The 13,605-nt window shown below is 44.9% G+C and overlaps 1 protein-coding gene across 1 annotated transcript; it reads left to right on the plus strand.

Annotated features, from left to right (window-relative positions):
* The first annotated feature begins 3,550 nt into the window (after window positions 1–3,550).
* On the plus strand, window positions 3,551–8,846 carry NDUFAB1 (NADH:ubiquinone oxidoreductase subunit AB1). The gene is made up of 5 exons (XM_030871500.3): window positions 3,551–3,766; window positions 5,748–5,870; window positions 6,765–6,852; window positions 7,798–7,897; window positions 8,682–8,846. Exons 1-4 carry the CDS (start codon window positions 3,599–3,601, stop codon window positions 7,887–7,889), a joined length of 471 nt encoding a protein of 156 aa, XP_030727360.1. The 5' UTR covers window positions 3,551–3,598; the 3' UTR covers window positions 7,890–7,897; window positions 8,682–8,846.
* Window positions 8,847–13,605: the final 4,759 nt, after the last annotated feature.

Consider the following 13,605-nt stretch of genomic DNA (forward strand, 5'->3'; position numbering starts at 1 on the left):
CTTGACATAGTAGGTGTGAAAATGATTGCCGTGAGGCCCCCACCCCTCAGAAGTGCACAGGTTAGTGACTTAATTTAAATACTGTGTTTTAAATTGAAAGGGTGTGTTCAGAGTTCGGCTGTGGAAGCTCAAATGGGCAAGCACAACACGGGGTTCAAGAAAAGCTTCATGAAGAATGACAACTTAGCTGAGTCTTGCAAGGTGAGGAGGTCAGAGCAGAAGCAAAGGATATTCCAGGCAGCAAGGACAGTATGGTGTGAACTACAAACAACTCAGATTACCAGATGATTATGCCATGGGGAATGGACTCAGGAAGCTAGAAAGGTAGCCAGGGAGCTTGTGAGGCATGTTAACAAACCTGGACTTTATGCTGCAGGTGAAGGGGCTGTTGAAGGGTTTGAGGAGTGAGGCGATAAGGTCCCACAGTAGCCACAGTGAATAATGGATTTATGGAGGCCAAGAGTAGAGGCAGGGAGACGCCCAGAAGGGCCTGACCTGTGGCAGGGGCAGTGGGAATGAAATAGCTGAATGAGAGAGAGATTTAGGGGGGAAAAGAAGCAGGAGGACTAAGTGAATGCATGATTAGGCAGCAGGTGAAGGAGTCTTCAGTTTCTGTCTTACTGGGGTGATGGTGTCAGCAATTGAAATAAGGAACACACAAGGGGGAATGAACTGATCTGAGTGCTTATAGATCATCTGGCAATAGGCAATTGGATCTAGGACTATGAAGCTCAGAGAAGAGGCCAGGTTGGATGCAGGTAGCAATTAAAACCTCTGGAGTGAATCAATTCTGAAAACTTGTATGTTTAAAGTCAAGAATGGGTCAAGGACAGACCCCCAGAATCAATGTTTAAATGATGAACGGAGGAAATAAAGCCATGAAGAAGGCAGGAAAGGAATGGCCAGAGAAGTTGTGTCTATTGGACTTAAATTAAGATACATTGGTGAGGTTTATGAAAAGTTTTAGTGCTGAGGGTGAGAGGTCAAGTAAATCTAGATTTCAGTGGATTAAAGGGTGAATAGGACAAATTACTTACAAAACAGAAATAGAGTCATAGATGTAGAAAACAAACTTACGGTTACCAAGGGGGAAAGGAGGTGGGGAGGGATAAATTGGGAGATTAGGATTGACCTATATACACTGCTATATACTAAATAGATAACTAATGGGGACCTACTGTATAGCACAGGGAACTCTACTCAATACCTAGTAATGACCTATTTGGGAAAAGAATCTAAACTGATTCACTTTGCTGTACAGCAAAAACTAATACAACATTGTAAACCAACTCTACTCCAATAAAAATTAATTTAAAAAAAGTGAATAGGAAGTGGGGAATTGAAGACTGAAAGAGCAGATTATTCCTTCAAGAAGGTTGACTATGAAAGGAAGGAGGAATGGTGATATTAAAGATACATCAAAGGCTACTGGAGGAGGTTTCTGGCCTTGTTTTTAGGCTAGGAGAAACTTTGGCATGTTTATGGGCTCAAGGGAAAGAGCCAGAAGCAAAGGAGAGGTTGAAGATGTAGGGTAGAAGAGAGGACCGGTGGTACAAGGTCCCAGGGGGAACAGGAAGGGATATGACAGTAGTGCAAATGCGCTGGGAGGAGGGAGGGATGACTGATGGGCTGGTGGGGTGATGTGTGCAAGAAGCTGACATAGTTTATGCTTACACATCCTTTGATGGCAGTGCTACTGAAAAGCACCAGCGCTCTCCCGTAAATCTTCCCCAGCTGCTAAGGACTTGATCTCAACCTTAATAATGAACCTTTTCCCCTACAGCCCATCTAGGTTGACATTTTCTCTTTATGTGTTTGCTGAAGGGAAAAGTAGCTCTCCTAAAATATGTCATTTCAAAAGAGGTGATTTATTATGTTTGACCAAAAGAATTAAATGTTATCCAGAAATACAGAGAGGTTATGGGAAGAGAGGGTTCCAAACATGAACTTGGTAGGCTATCAAGCTCTTCCTGAGTGCTCCTTCTGAGACCATCATAGATCTGGCCCATGGGTCTGCCACAGAGCATGGCCAGGAAGGTGTAATCAGAGGCTTTTGTGTCACTGGTGACTTAAGCAGATCTTATCGGCCCTAATCCTTGGACTCCAGTCAGATTTTTGGCACCAGTTTTCTGCAGAAATGGAAGGCTGCTACTTGAGGTGGAGCTTGGCCGTTTATTCACTGACCATTCCAAAGAGGTGATACAATTGCTCTTCCAATTGCTTAATAAGCAGTGAAGTGGTGGTGATTAAATCAGCCTGCAGCAGAAGCCTGGGGTGGACTGCTAGCACGGCCATAGAGACTCTGGTTGGCATCACCAACAGCAGGGTGATTCTGGGGGGTTTCTTTTCCATCCCCCTGATTGATGAAAGTCTTGGCTCAAGTATCACCTCCAAAGAGAGGCCTTCAGAGACCACCCTGGCTATAATGACACACCTCCCATAGCTCTCATTTTCCCCTTCCCTGTTTTATTGTCCATTATTGTACTTATCATTACTTCCTGGAGGGTTTTTTTTCCGTGGGGGGGTAGGGGGTTGTATTTTGTTTGTTTGTTTATTGTACATTTTCCCACTAGCATGTAAAATCTGAAAATAGACTGCCCAGTCTGGCTTGCTCACTGCTGTAGCCTCAACAACTAGCACATAACAGATTCTGGATATTTTAATGAATACATAAATAGAAATTACAACAGTAGGATCATAGTATGCATTCTATTTTAAATTAAAGGCACTACCTTTTATTTTACTTGAATTTAACAAAAGTAAAAAGAAACTGAAGGCATTGTTGAATTGTTCATCCAGGCAATATTCAGAGTTTGGAGCCATTGTTCTATATGTTTGGATTTCACTGCCGAGAAATATGAATGAATTAGCACGCTTAAACTTTCTCCCACTTACCCATTTTTGTGAGCTATATTATTTATACTGTCAAGTTTTAAAATATGTATATTGCTTTTATTGTAATTCCCACATTTATTAGTCTTAGTTATATATTTACATCAACTCATATTTTCACATTCTTATTTTATACTGAGTTTTGACCTATTAAATAATTTAAAAAATAATTTTAATAGTTTTGACCTATTAAATAAATTTAATTATTTAATAATTTTAATTTAAATTAATTTTATTTCTTCTATGGAAGAATCGCGGCATCAAAACTTTTCTTTCTTTTGGCCGTGTCCCGCGGCTTATGGGATTTAATTTACAGACCAGGGATCGAACCCGGGCCCTCTGCAGTGAGAGCGCGGAGTCCTAAGCACTGGACCGCCAGGGAATTCCCGCCATCAAAACTTTTAAATAAATGTATTTCAGAACTTTCAGAGAATAAACAAAAATAAGTTCCTTTCTTGCGTCAGTGATTATAGTGTTTAGGGAAAGAACATCTTCGCCCTTTTAGCTCTGGCTCTAGCAGCCAGCCATTCGCCTCCGGACCTGGAGGGCAGGACAGTGCGCGCCCTGAGGGCGCAGTGCAGCCAGGAGCCGCCAGGGGCCGCTACCGCGGGCGGCTCGCGACAGTGCCTCTCTATGCGTCACCTGTGCGGAGCTCAGGAGGGCGGACCGGAGGGCGCGGCGCAGTGCCTCCTGGGTCGTCGTAGCCATGGCGGCTCGTGTCCTTTGCGTCTGTGTCCGCCGACTGCCCGCCGCCTTCGCGCCGCTGCCCCGGCTCCCCACGCTGGCGGCGGCCCGGTCACTCTGCACTACCCTGTTCCCTGCGGGGGCCAGAGCGAGGTCTTGGGCTCCGCATCCGGCCTCGGTGCTCACGCAGGTGATTCGCGGTGACTTTGGGGGGGCTTGGCTGGGGTCAGGCGTCGGGCCCGCTCGGGGTGGTGGGGACGGGCCAGGCAGCTGGGCCGCAGCTACTGTGGCTGCTGTTGGCGGGGGTGACCCGGGGACGCCTGCTCGCTCTCCGTCCCACTGCCTAAATGTGCTTGGTTGATCCCTGCTGGGACCCGGGTGACCTAGCGATTACGGGCAACAGCACAGATCTTCCAGTCAAACACCCTTGGGTTCGAAAGCTGACCCCGGAACTTTGGAAAAGCCTTGTAACCTCGCTAAGCCTCAGTCTGAACCGTAAAAATGGGATACTAGTTTCTACCTTGTGGAGTTTCAGCGAGGTTTAGAGGAGATCATACAGGTAAAGTACCGAGGGCGGTGCTTGGTAAGCTCTCACAATACTGGTTGCCGTTAATTGTAGTGATAATGATAAATACCGTGATAGCTTTCTAGGAAAAAATAATGACGGGGTGCAGAGAGGAAGACACCCTGGCCTACAGCCTTCTTCACAGCAGTTCTCTCCCTGGATTTCTCCCTGTGGCTCCTTTTGCCTGTTTCTGGGTCTCTTGGAAGGATAGGAAACAAGTAGTATCTAGTTTTTTTTTTTTTTTTTTTTTAATCTGATGAAACCTTTTTGAGACTGAAACTCTCCTTAGGTCAGTGATTCTCAACCCTGGCTGCACATTCAAGTCACCTGGGTAGCATGAAAGAGAAAGAAAAATAAATCCCTCGTGGGCTCTCCCCCTCCCCATCTGATTTACTCCTCTTGGATGAGGCACTGACATGTTTTTTGTTTAAGTTCCCCAGGTGATTCTGAAGCGCCTCAAGGTTAAGAACTATCGTCTTAAAGTAGGATAGACTCCCAAGGTTTAGTTGAGAATTCCCTTTTCAAACTCCAGGACTTCATGTAATTGTGGTTTCAATCTTGACTAAGATATGAGAATAAAAACTAAGGATGCCCTGGCCAAATCAGTTAGAATCTCTAGAGGTGGGGCTTGGTCATCGGTTTTCGAAAGTTGCCAGTGATTCTTTTATGCAGCCAGCGTCAAGATTTACTGACAGTGTAGTGGATTCATTCAGGGGGCATTGTCTTATCGATGAATCAAAAGGTTAAAAGTGTCACCTTGAAGTTGAGTTAAAGGAGCAGTGTGGGGCTTCCCTGGTGGCGCAGTGGTTGAGAGTCCGCCTGCCGATGCAGGAGACACGGGTTCTTGCCCCGGTCCGGGAGGATCCCACGTGCCGCGGAGCGGCTGGGCCCGTGAGCCATGGCTGCTGAGCCTGCGCGTCCGGAGCCTGTGCTCCGCAGCGGGAGAGATATTTGAGATACTACTCCATCATGGCAAAGATCAGAATGGCTCATTATTTAGTTGGTGGCAACAAGGCAAGCCCACTTGGAAGGAAAATAGATTGGAGTGTATGCCTGTCAGGCTCCATCATCCTCTTCTTTGGGTTGGTACTGGCTTCATTTGTCTTGGCCAAAGTTAGTGTAATTACTGCTGAGGCCAAATTAGATCCTTCCAGTGTATGGTTTTCAGTGTGAGCTGCCTTTCATTTCACCCTGACAGCTCTTGGCATGAGTTATTTTGACTTGGGTATTAAAGGTGGCAGTGCCTTACAGAGGCAGTGCACTGCTTAAGATGCCATGGGAAGCCTTAGGCTCTTCTGCAGGCCCTAGATGGTTTTAGTGGCAGTGTTACTGAGTGGAACCAATGTCCAAAGCCTGATGGCTGAACAGAGGAAAGAAGGGGGCCGGTCCTGGCTCTGAGGGGAAAGGAGATCCATTTTTATGCTCTTGAACTGCTAGGGCTTCTGACACTACCCAGCATGAGGCCTCGGTGTGTCCCAATGGCCACAGAATCAGATGAGATGGGTTTGCTAACCCCATGAAAGCTTTGTGAAAGACATCTGTAGGCCAATGCCTTTACTCAGAGGCATTTCAGGCTCAACAGCAGTGCTTCCCTCCCTTGGTCTAGGTTCCAGGTGGAGTTACACCGCTGTGCCGCCAGTATAGTGATGCACCCCCTTTGACATTAGAGGGCATCAAGGACCGTGTTCTTTACGTCTTGAAACTCTATGACAAGATTGACCCAGAAAAGGTAATTGATGTGGTTTAAATGTTTTTTCTTTAAATGAGTATTGTCACATGGTACAAAATCCAAAGGGTTTAAAGGACATTAAGTAAAAAGTCACCCCAGGCACCCAGTTCTCCTTCTGGGAGGTGCCAGTTCACCTGACTTCTTGAGTATTTTTCCAGAGATTCTCAGTGCATATGGAAGGGCATATATATATATATATATATATACACACACACACACACACACACAAGTACATGTATGTATATTATATGTACTATGTGATCTATATCTCCCAACCTTTTAAAAAAACACAACCGAGAGTACACTGTAAATACTGTTGTGCACCTTGCTTTTTTAACTTAACTCTTCTTGGAGTTTTTCTCACAGTCCTACCTTAAAACATTCCTTCTTTAATAACAGAATCTGTGGTGTGGGTAGGGTAGTTTGTTTTTGATGTGGTTTTTGAAGAATTCTTCCTGGTGATCTTGAGGTCTAAATTAAAGACAGGGTGATAATAGACACTGTGTGCTGTTCTTGAGGGAGCAGAATTCACTTCTAAGGTGTGGTGTGTGGTGTCTTAGTGGTAAGGCAGCAAGAAAAACCAGACTCTCAGATGTCATTCAGAACAGTGATCAGAGATCATCATAAAATATATAAAGTGAATTCATCATTAGCTTTATATATATTGCTAACCATTTCAAAATAAGGTAGAGTAAGTTAACATATAAAGCACGCCAAGTGTGGGTTGGCACACGTTCAATGTATAATGTTAGTTGTGGCTCTTTATGTTTAAAATATGGCCTTTTTATATTAAAAAATCTTCTGTATAATGACTGATATTTCACCATTCAGTTATCTTGAGAAACAAACGCTCTCACAGACTGAATTTTGCGTTTGGTGTTTCTTTTCTTGCAGCTCTCAGTAAATTCCCATTTTATGAAAGACCTGGGCTTAGACAGTTTGGACCAAGTGGAGATTATCATGGCCATGGAAGACGAATTTGGTAACACACACGGGCTGAGTCTTGGACCTGCCTGTCGTGGCTCTTGATTTCGGTGGATTAAATGCAGAGGAATGCTGGGAGCCTGATTGGGGTTTGCAACAGTCGTGCCCACCCCTCCCCCACCCCTGCTTACTGTCGGGGGAAGTGATTATTAGGGACAGTGCACTTACTTGGAGAGCACTTACTGCAGGTCCGCAGAGTGCCCGGTGTAATACCAAGGGCTAAGCGACCGGAAGAGGCCTGGGGGAGTGTGGCACGGAGATTCTTGAGGTGGGTCTCCAAGATGAGGGCATAGCCTCACCTGTGGAGAAGCTGATGACACCTCGGTGCACCATCTCCCTCCTCCCCACCTCCCCGATGAGCTAGGCCTAAATGTCTAGAGAAGTGCTGGGTGTGCCAAGGATAGGGCGTGTGCGTGCACAGACTCATACACGCTTTGGTTTCCTGCAGTGCCTCCCATGCACACTCCAACTTACCCTTGTCTGGGACGGTTAGTTGTGCAAATGAGACCTTTACAAGGTTCCACAGCCCATTTTGGGGGTGAATTGCCTGAGTGGAAGCCAAGGGACTTCTGTGCCTTCCTACAGAGCAGAACTTACCGTTCCTCAGAGAGTATGCTAACTAGAGGGATGGCATTGGTTAGGGCTACAGGGTTTCTTTTGGGGGTAATGAAAATGTTCTAGAATTAGATGATGGTGATGGTGCACAACCTTGTGTATATACTAAAAAACATTGAATTTTGCACTTTAAATGGGGGAATTTTCTAATATGTGAATTATATCTAAAATGTTGCCTGGAAACATAACAGGCTCACAACTTAAATGGGATTCAGGGTTGCTGGAAATTTTTGATGTACTTCTGGGTATTGCTGAAGTGTTAGATACTTTCAGTTCTAAAGGACTGGCATTTCCTACACTAACGCATTGTTGCACATTTTACTTTCAGGGTTTGAAATTCCTGATATAGATGCGGAGAAGTTAATGTGCCCACAAGAAATTGTAGATTACATTGCAGATAAGAAGGACGTATATGAATAAAATATCAGGTAAATAATTTGATTTATGGAATTATGTTCTCCCATAGAATTAACCCCTCTGTGGTTCTTCAATAAAGACAGACTTGGGAAGAAATGGAAAAATGGAAGTGCTTGACAGATTTTCACTGGTTATAAAATGCTGGCACCTTCTGGTTATCTGCCACTCCAAGGAGGCCAGCCCTAGTGATCATCTTTCTCCTCCAGAGGTGTTGACAGCAGTTCACTCCTGGACAGGACTCTCTTGCTGTCAGCCCTCCTCGTAAAAGCAGCCTCGTACAAAAAACTGAGCAAGGTGACCCAGAAGCAGAGACCTCTGCCTCCCTCAGTTACCCACCCAAGGGTAACTGTCCAGGAAGCTGAGATGGCCTGGCTCTTAATTAGGCAGGAGAGGCCTTGTGAGTAAGAGGATGGACTCTAGCGTTAGACACCCGAGTTTATTCTCAGCTCTGCAACATTCTGTAAGCCTGTGGTCTTGGGCAGGCTGCGTAGCCTCTGTAGGCCTCAGTTTCCTCATATGTAAAATGGGGATAATGATAGGACCTACCTGGGGCTTCTGTGAAGGTAAAATTGAATAGTGTGTGTAAATCACTTAATACAACCCTTGATGTAAAGAAGCCTCATGATAAATATTGGCTATTGTTCTTTAGGCTGTAGAATAATCAACTGATCAGACTTTTAAAATAAAACATTTTATTAGAGTCTATAACTTTAGTCATCCTGGATTTAGCACCTCAGAGATTATCACTTAAAGTCAGTAGCACCAGAGAGAAACACTGAACTTATCTTTTGCCAGACCCCTTTTCTTCACTGAGAGAAGACTCAGAAGATGCTGGCAAGTGTCTGGAAGTGAGAACGCATCTCTGCATCATTGCTGACTTTGACAGAGTAATTCTGTTTAGACTTGTACTTAAATTGTCTTAAGTGTTTTTGCCTGTTGAAAATAAATCTATAAAACCAACGTTTTTCTGTCTTCAGTTTTTAAATTACGTCTCTAAAGTGCTTGCTTTATATTGACGTTGCTTGGCATTTTTAGAGATTTGTCTGATTTGTCATTGGTATTCGTGCATATCGAAAATACGACTTTCCAGCAGGGTACTTGAAACAAGTTGCTCTCCGGAGACATCACCTTCAGCATGAGGAATGAATTAGTGATAAAAAACATTTTGCCTCAAATATATTTATGCCTCCATTAGTTTACTGATTATTCCATATATCAGCTGACACCAGCATGTGGGACTAATTTTTCATCCCTGACCTAAGGATCCATTTCTGAATTAATGGAATTTAGTAATTTTGGAGGATAAAAGGTTCTCTTTCCTCCTAGAAGATTACTTTGACATTGTGTCTGTTTGTCATATATCAGTATTAACTTGTGCTCCTTTTATTCCTAGCACTGCGTTAGGTCTTTGGAATTAACGTAGGCAGTTGCCTAGCTCTTGATGAGATTTAACTTGAGAGACCTATCATAAAATACTTCTCTACTTTTCCCGAAACTTCTAGTTTGTAGGAGGGAGGAGACCGAGGTCTTGTAGTTAAGTGGGAAGTAGCGTTACAGAGGTGGAGGGACTGGCTGAGTGACCCTCAGCCAGCAGAGAAGCTTCATGGCTGAGGGATGACATGGCAAGATTCTGCAGTCTGGTCTGGGGTTCAGGCCACACTCCCACCTGCTTCTCCTTCCTGGAGGTACCCAATGTTGCCAGTTCCTTCTGTGTCACTCTAGAATTACTACAGACAAGGTCAGGCAGCTGTATTTCTGGCCTTTTTCAGTAATAGGAAGCATTCATTGTTATACTGCATTTTTTTAAATATTGATATTTAACAAGGTATTCTTGGAAAACTGCCAAATTGGAGCGTAAGGCACTGCCTTGTTCTTTTTCACAACTGCATTTATTCAGCAAATAGTTTGAGTGCTTATTAGGCACTAGAGGTCCAACAGGCAACAAAACAGGCTGCACAAGACTCCCTTGCTGGGAATGTACCATAATTTAACATCTGGGGTAAATGTCCTTCTCGCTATTTTTTTAACCTCCATGGCAGCTGCACATTTTACCAAAAATTGCATCTGTGTTTATTGCTGCCTAAGATCATGAAGTCTAGCAGTACTGCCACCGAAATGACTGCTTGCTAACCTCTTAACCATACACCTGCAGTGAAACAGCCCATTCACATCATTCTATAGCTGTTCTAAGTCCCGAGGGAGCCAGAATGAGGAAAAAAAGCTCACTGAATCACACACATCACTCATTGATGATGCTATTAAAGATCTGGGTGTTCAGACAACAGCAGAGGCCTTTCTCGTCTAAAAACTTGCTGCAAAGTTCTTTGAGAGACCTGTGTGCCACTATACATAGGCAGCAAACTGGCCAAACGTAGCATTCCAAAGTGCGTGAATTAGAATAAATGGGATTGTGTGCATAGTTTTCAATCGTCGAGGATCAGTGTGTCTGCTGTAGGCAGGGCCCTTTGAGAGAGGGTGGCTGGGAGGCCTGTCATGACCTGTGTGTGGCCCCGTCGCTCTTCTGTGTCTCCCAAACAGCCCGTGCACTCATGTACCCAGTGAAACAACGATGTGCTCACCATGTGCGGCACACTCCCCGAGGCAGGGCCTCGGTACACAAGGATAAGATTGTCTCTGCTCTCAGGTAGCTCGCCATCTAATAAGGGAGACAGTTAAAATCCACATGATGTTTCACATTCAGCATCACCAATACCTGACGTGATAAACTGAGGACATGTCACCTCTGGTGCTGATAAAACTGATGAGGAAACAAATCCAGAAGGTGGGACTTTAAAAAAAAACCCAATGATATGGGACAAAAAGGACAGGGTAACTAAATTAAAGGAGACCAAAGACATCAACTTCATGGGAAATGTGAAGCTTGAAAGGTTTGGGGAAAAAAAACTTAAAAAGACATTTTGAGGACAATTGAACTCTACATAGGTGATAAAACAAGTGTTAAATTTCTTAGATATAATCAGTATTATGTAGTAAACTAACCTTATTCTCAGGAGATGCATACTTACTACATCTTGAAGCATCAAGATGTCTGCAGCTGACTTTCAAATGGTTCAGGAAAAAGAACAGTAGCAAAACTGTTAACAAATGGTGACTAGCTGACAGGTATATGCACGTATATGGGCGTTCACTGTACCACTGTCAACTATCCTGTTTGAAATTTGTCAAAATAAAGAGAAAATTCAACATGATACATACATGTAACAAAAAGTATATTGATGGCATACAACTGAATATCCAATGATATGGGATTGGTTAAATAGAAATAATTTTACACAATGAAAGATTGGTGTTTTAAGTGAAAAGAGACTATAAACAGCATGATTCCATTTCCATAAAACACATACCAAAATGTTAAAGATTACCACCACGTGGTAGAAATAACATTGGCTTATTTTCACTAATCAGTATTTTCTAAATTATAAATACCATGTTTTGTGTAATAAACGAAAAACAGAAGTATTAAAAATCTGTGAAAACTGAGAGTAGTTCAGCAGAAGCTGAGGAGTGAGGCTTGGGAAAGGCGTTCCTGGGCAGTGAAGCCTGAGCAGAGTTTCTAAGGCTCTGCCAGGGTCAGCCCCATGGCAAGGGCAGGAGACATGGAAGCGCCCCGTGTGCACAGATGTCATTTGTTCAGGCAGGGATATGGCTGGAGCGTGAACTCATGGGTGGGGTGACCTGTGGTTCAAGCTGTGGCCGGGATCAGGTCACGAAGTAGGGCCCTACTGTCTGGTAAGGAACTTGTTGGCAGTGGGTGCAGGATTTTCTGCAGGGAAGACACAGCTATACTTGAGCTCAGCGGTTGGCGGCAGAGGGTGGACTGAAGGGGATGAGTCTGCTGGTTACTAGAAGAACCCAAGAGAAAGACACAGATTTGGAGGATGGGATAAAGAGAGATGGACTGCAAAAATATTCTGGGGATAAAAATAGCAGTACTTGGTCAGATGACGGAGGAAGTTAAGTCTAGGGTATCTCTCAAGCTTATGGCTTCGGCTACTGGTGCTGGGTGAGTTGCTGTCTGAAACAGGGAATAGAGGAGGGTCGGATTGAAGAGGGAGACAGGGACTTCCCTGGCGGTCCAGCGGTTAAGACTCCATGCTTTCACTGCAGGGGAGTGGGTTCGATTCCCTGGTCGGGGAACTAAGATCCTGCATGCCACGTGGCACAGCCAAAAAGTTGAAAAAAAAAAAAGAGGGGGGCTTCCCTGGTGGTGCAGTGGTTGGGAGTCCACCTGCCGATGCAGGGGACACGGGTTTGTGCCCCGGTCCGGGAGGATCCTGCATGCCGCGGAGCGGCTGGGCCTGTGAGCCATGGCTGCTGGGCCTGTGCGTCCGGAGCCTGTGCTCCGCAACGGGAGAGGCCACGGCAGTGAGGGTCCTGCATACCGCAAAAAAAAAAAAAAAAAAAAGAAGAGGGATATAATTTCAGTTTGGGACGATGGATTTTTGTGGGATACCCAAGCAGATGACAGATAATGAGCCAGATCTCAAGAAAAACTCCGGGCTGGAGTCAGAGTGTTTGTGAGATGCTTTGCCTGGGCCTGTTCCCCGCTACTGCGAAGTTCCCACTGCGGATGCCCTCTCCCTCTGATAAGGGATTTACGTGGGAATGACTGACCCTCCACTCGTGAGATGGCCTCTTAGTGCTTAAGCCTAAAGTGAATTCTACTTCCTTCAGAAGAGCCGGGGTGGAGAAACTAGGAGAACTGTGTGAGACTTACCCCTTGAAATCTCTCTATCAAGTGCATATATTACTTACTGTCTTAGTTTTTTAAATGGTAGCCAAGCAATAAATGTTAAGGGTTGAAGTTTAAAAATCAAGTCATAAACACAAGTTAGTGCCCTTAAGACGTTAAACTGGGGAGAGAAAAGAAGAAAAAGTATGAAAGCAAAACAAGAAGTAGCCAAGTTCTTTCCTAAGTTCTCAATACCACGAGCATCTGCAGACTCTGGCATCAGGCAAATCTGGGTTCTGAATCACAGCCCTGGTCACTGACAAGCATATGACCTTGGCTAAGTCACTTCTCTAAGCCTAAGTTTCCTCCGATGGGTAAAGTGGGGCTGACAAGAGGGACATGGTGGAGTGGTGAAAACGTAACGCGTGTGCGTAATCTGACCCACTGCCTGCCAATGGACAGACTCAGTGAAGGAGCTGACGTTACGGGACTTGCAGGCAGAGTATTTAAGAGCAAGTCCCCCGTGGAGAGAGGGTCCAGAAGAGGAACCCACTCTTCACCAAGGCTGGAGCCCTAAAGAAGGTCCTTTCCAAGTGATTTACCTGGCACACAGCAAGAGGTCCAATCCCTGCTGGGTGGTCTGCCACAGCTGCCGTTTTCTACAGTCCGCAGTATTCACCCGAAAGCCCCAGACTCACAATGAATGGAAGTCAACTAACACGTCTCGGACACTAAGGTTATTATGTTTGTGTGTTTGTGGAGGGCAGAGTAACAAGCCAATAAGAGCCCTGTGTGGTATTTCTACTCTGGAATTCTTGCGGAAGAAAACAATTCTCTTTCCCCTGGGGCTGCAAGTCTGGTAGAAGCTAAGTCAGGAGAGAACGAAGCAGAGCCAGGAGGTGGAGGGTCAGGCACCTGATGAGACTGAAGCACCTGCACAGGCCTAGGTCTGACACTGCGGATTTTCTGGTTACATGAGCCAAACCCTCTTGCGTAATTCATGTGAATTGGGTTTGTCACCAATAA

The sequence above is a fragment of the Globicephala melas genome, chromosome 15 (assembly GCF_963455315.2).
Source record: "Globicephala melas chromosome 15, mGloMel1.2, whole genome shotgun sequence".
NCBI lineage: Eukaryota > Metazoa > Chordata > Mammalia > Artiodactyla > Delphinidae > Globicephala > Globicephala melas.

Bases quoted from the DNA above. Each gene is read 5' to 3' on its own strand.
- NDUFAB1 (XM_030871500.3), top strand. From the start codon at position 3,599: ATGGCGGCTCGTGTCCTTTGCGTCTGTGTCCGCCGACTGCCCGCCGCC. The intron at 3,767-5,747 runs GTGATTCGCGGT...CCCTTGGTCTAG, and splicing joins CGGCCTCGGTGCTCACGCAG to GTTCCAGGTGGAGTTACACC. The intron at 5,871-6,764 runs GTAATTGATGTG...CTTTTCTTGCAG, and splicing joins ACAAGATTGACCCAGAAAAG to CTCTCAGTAAATTCCCATTT.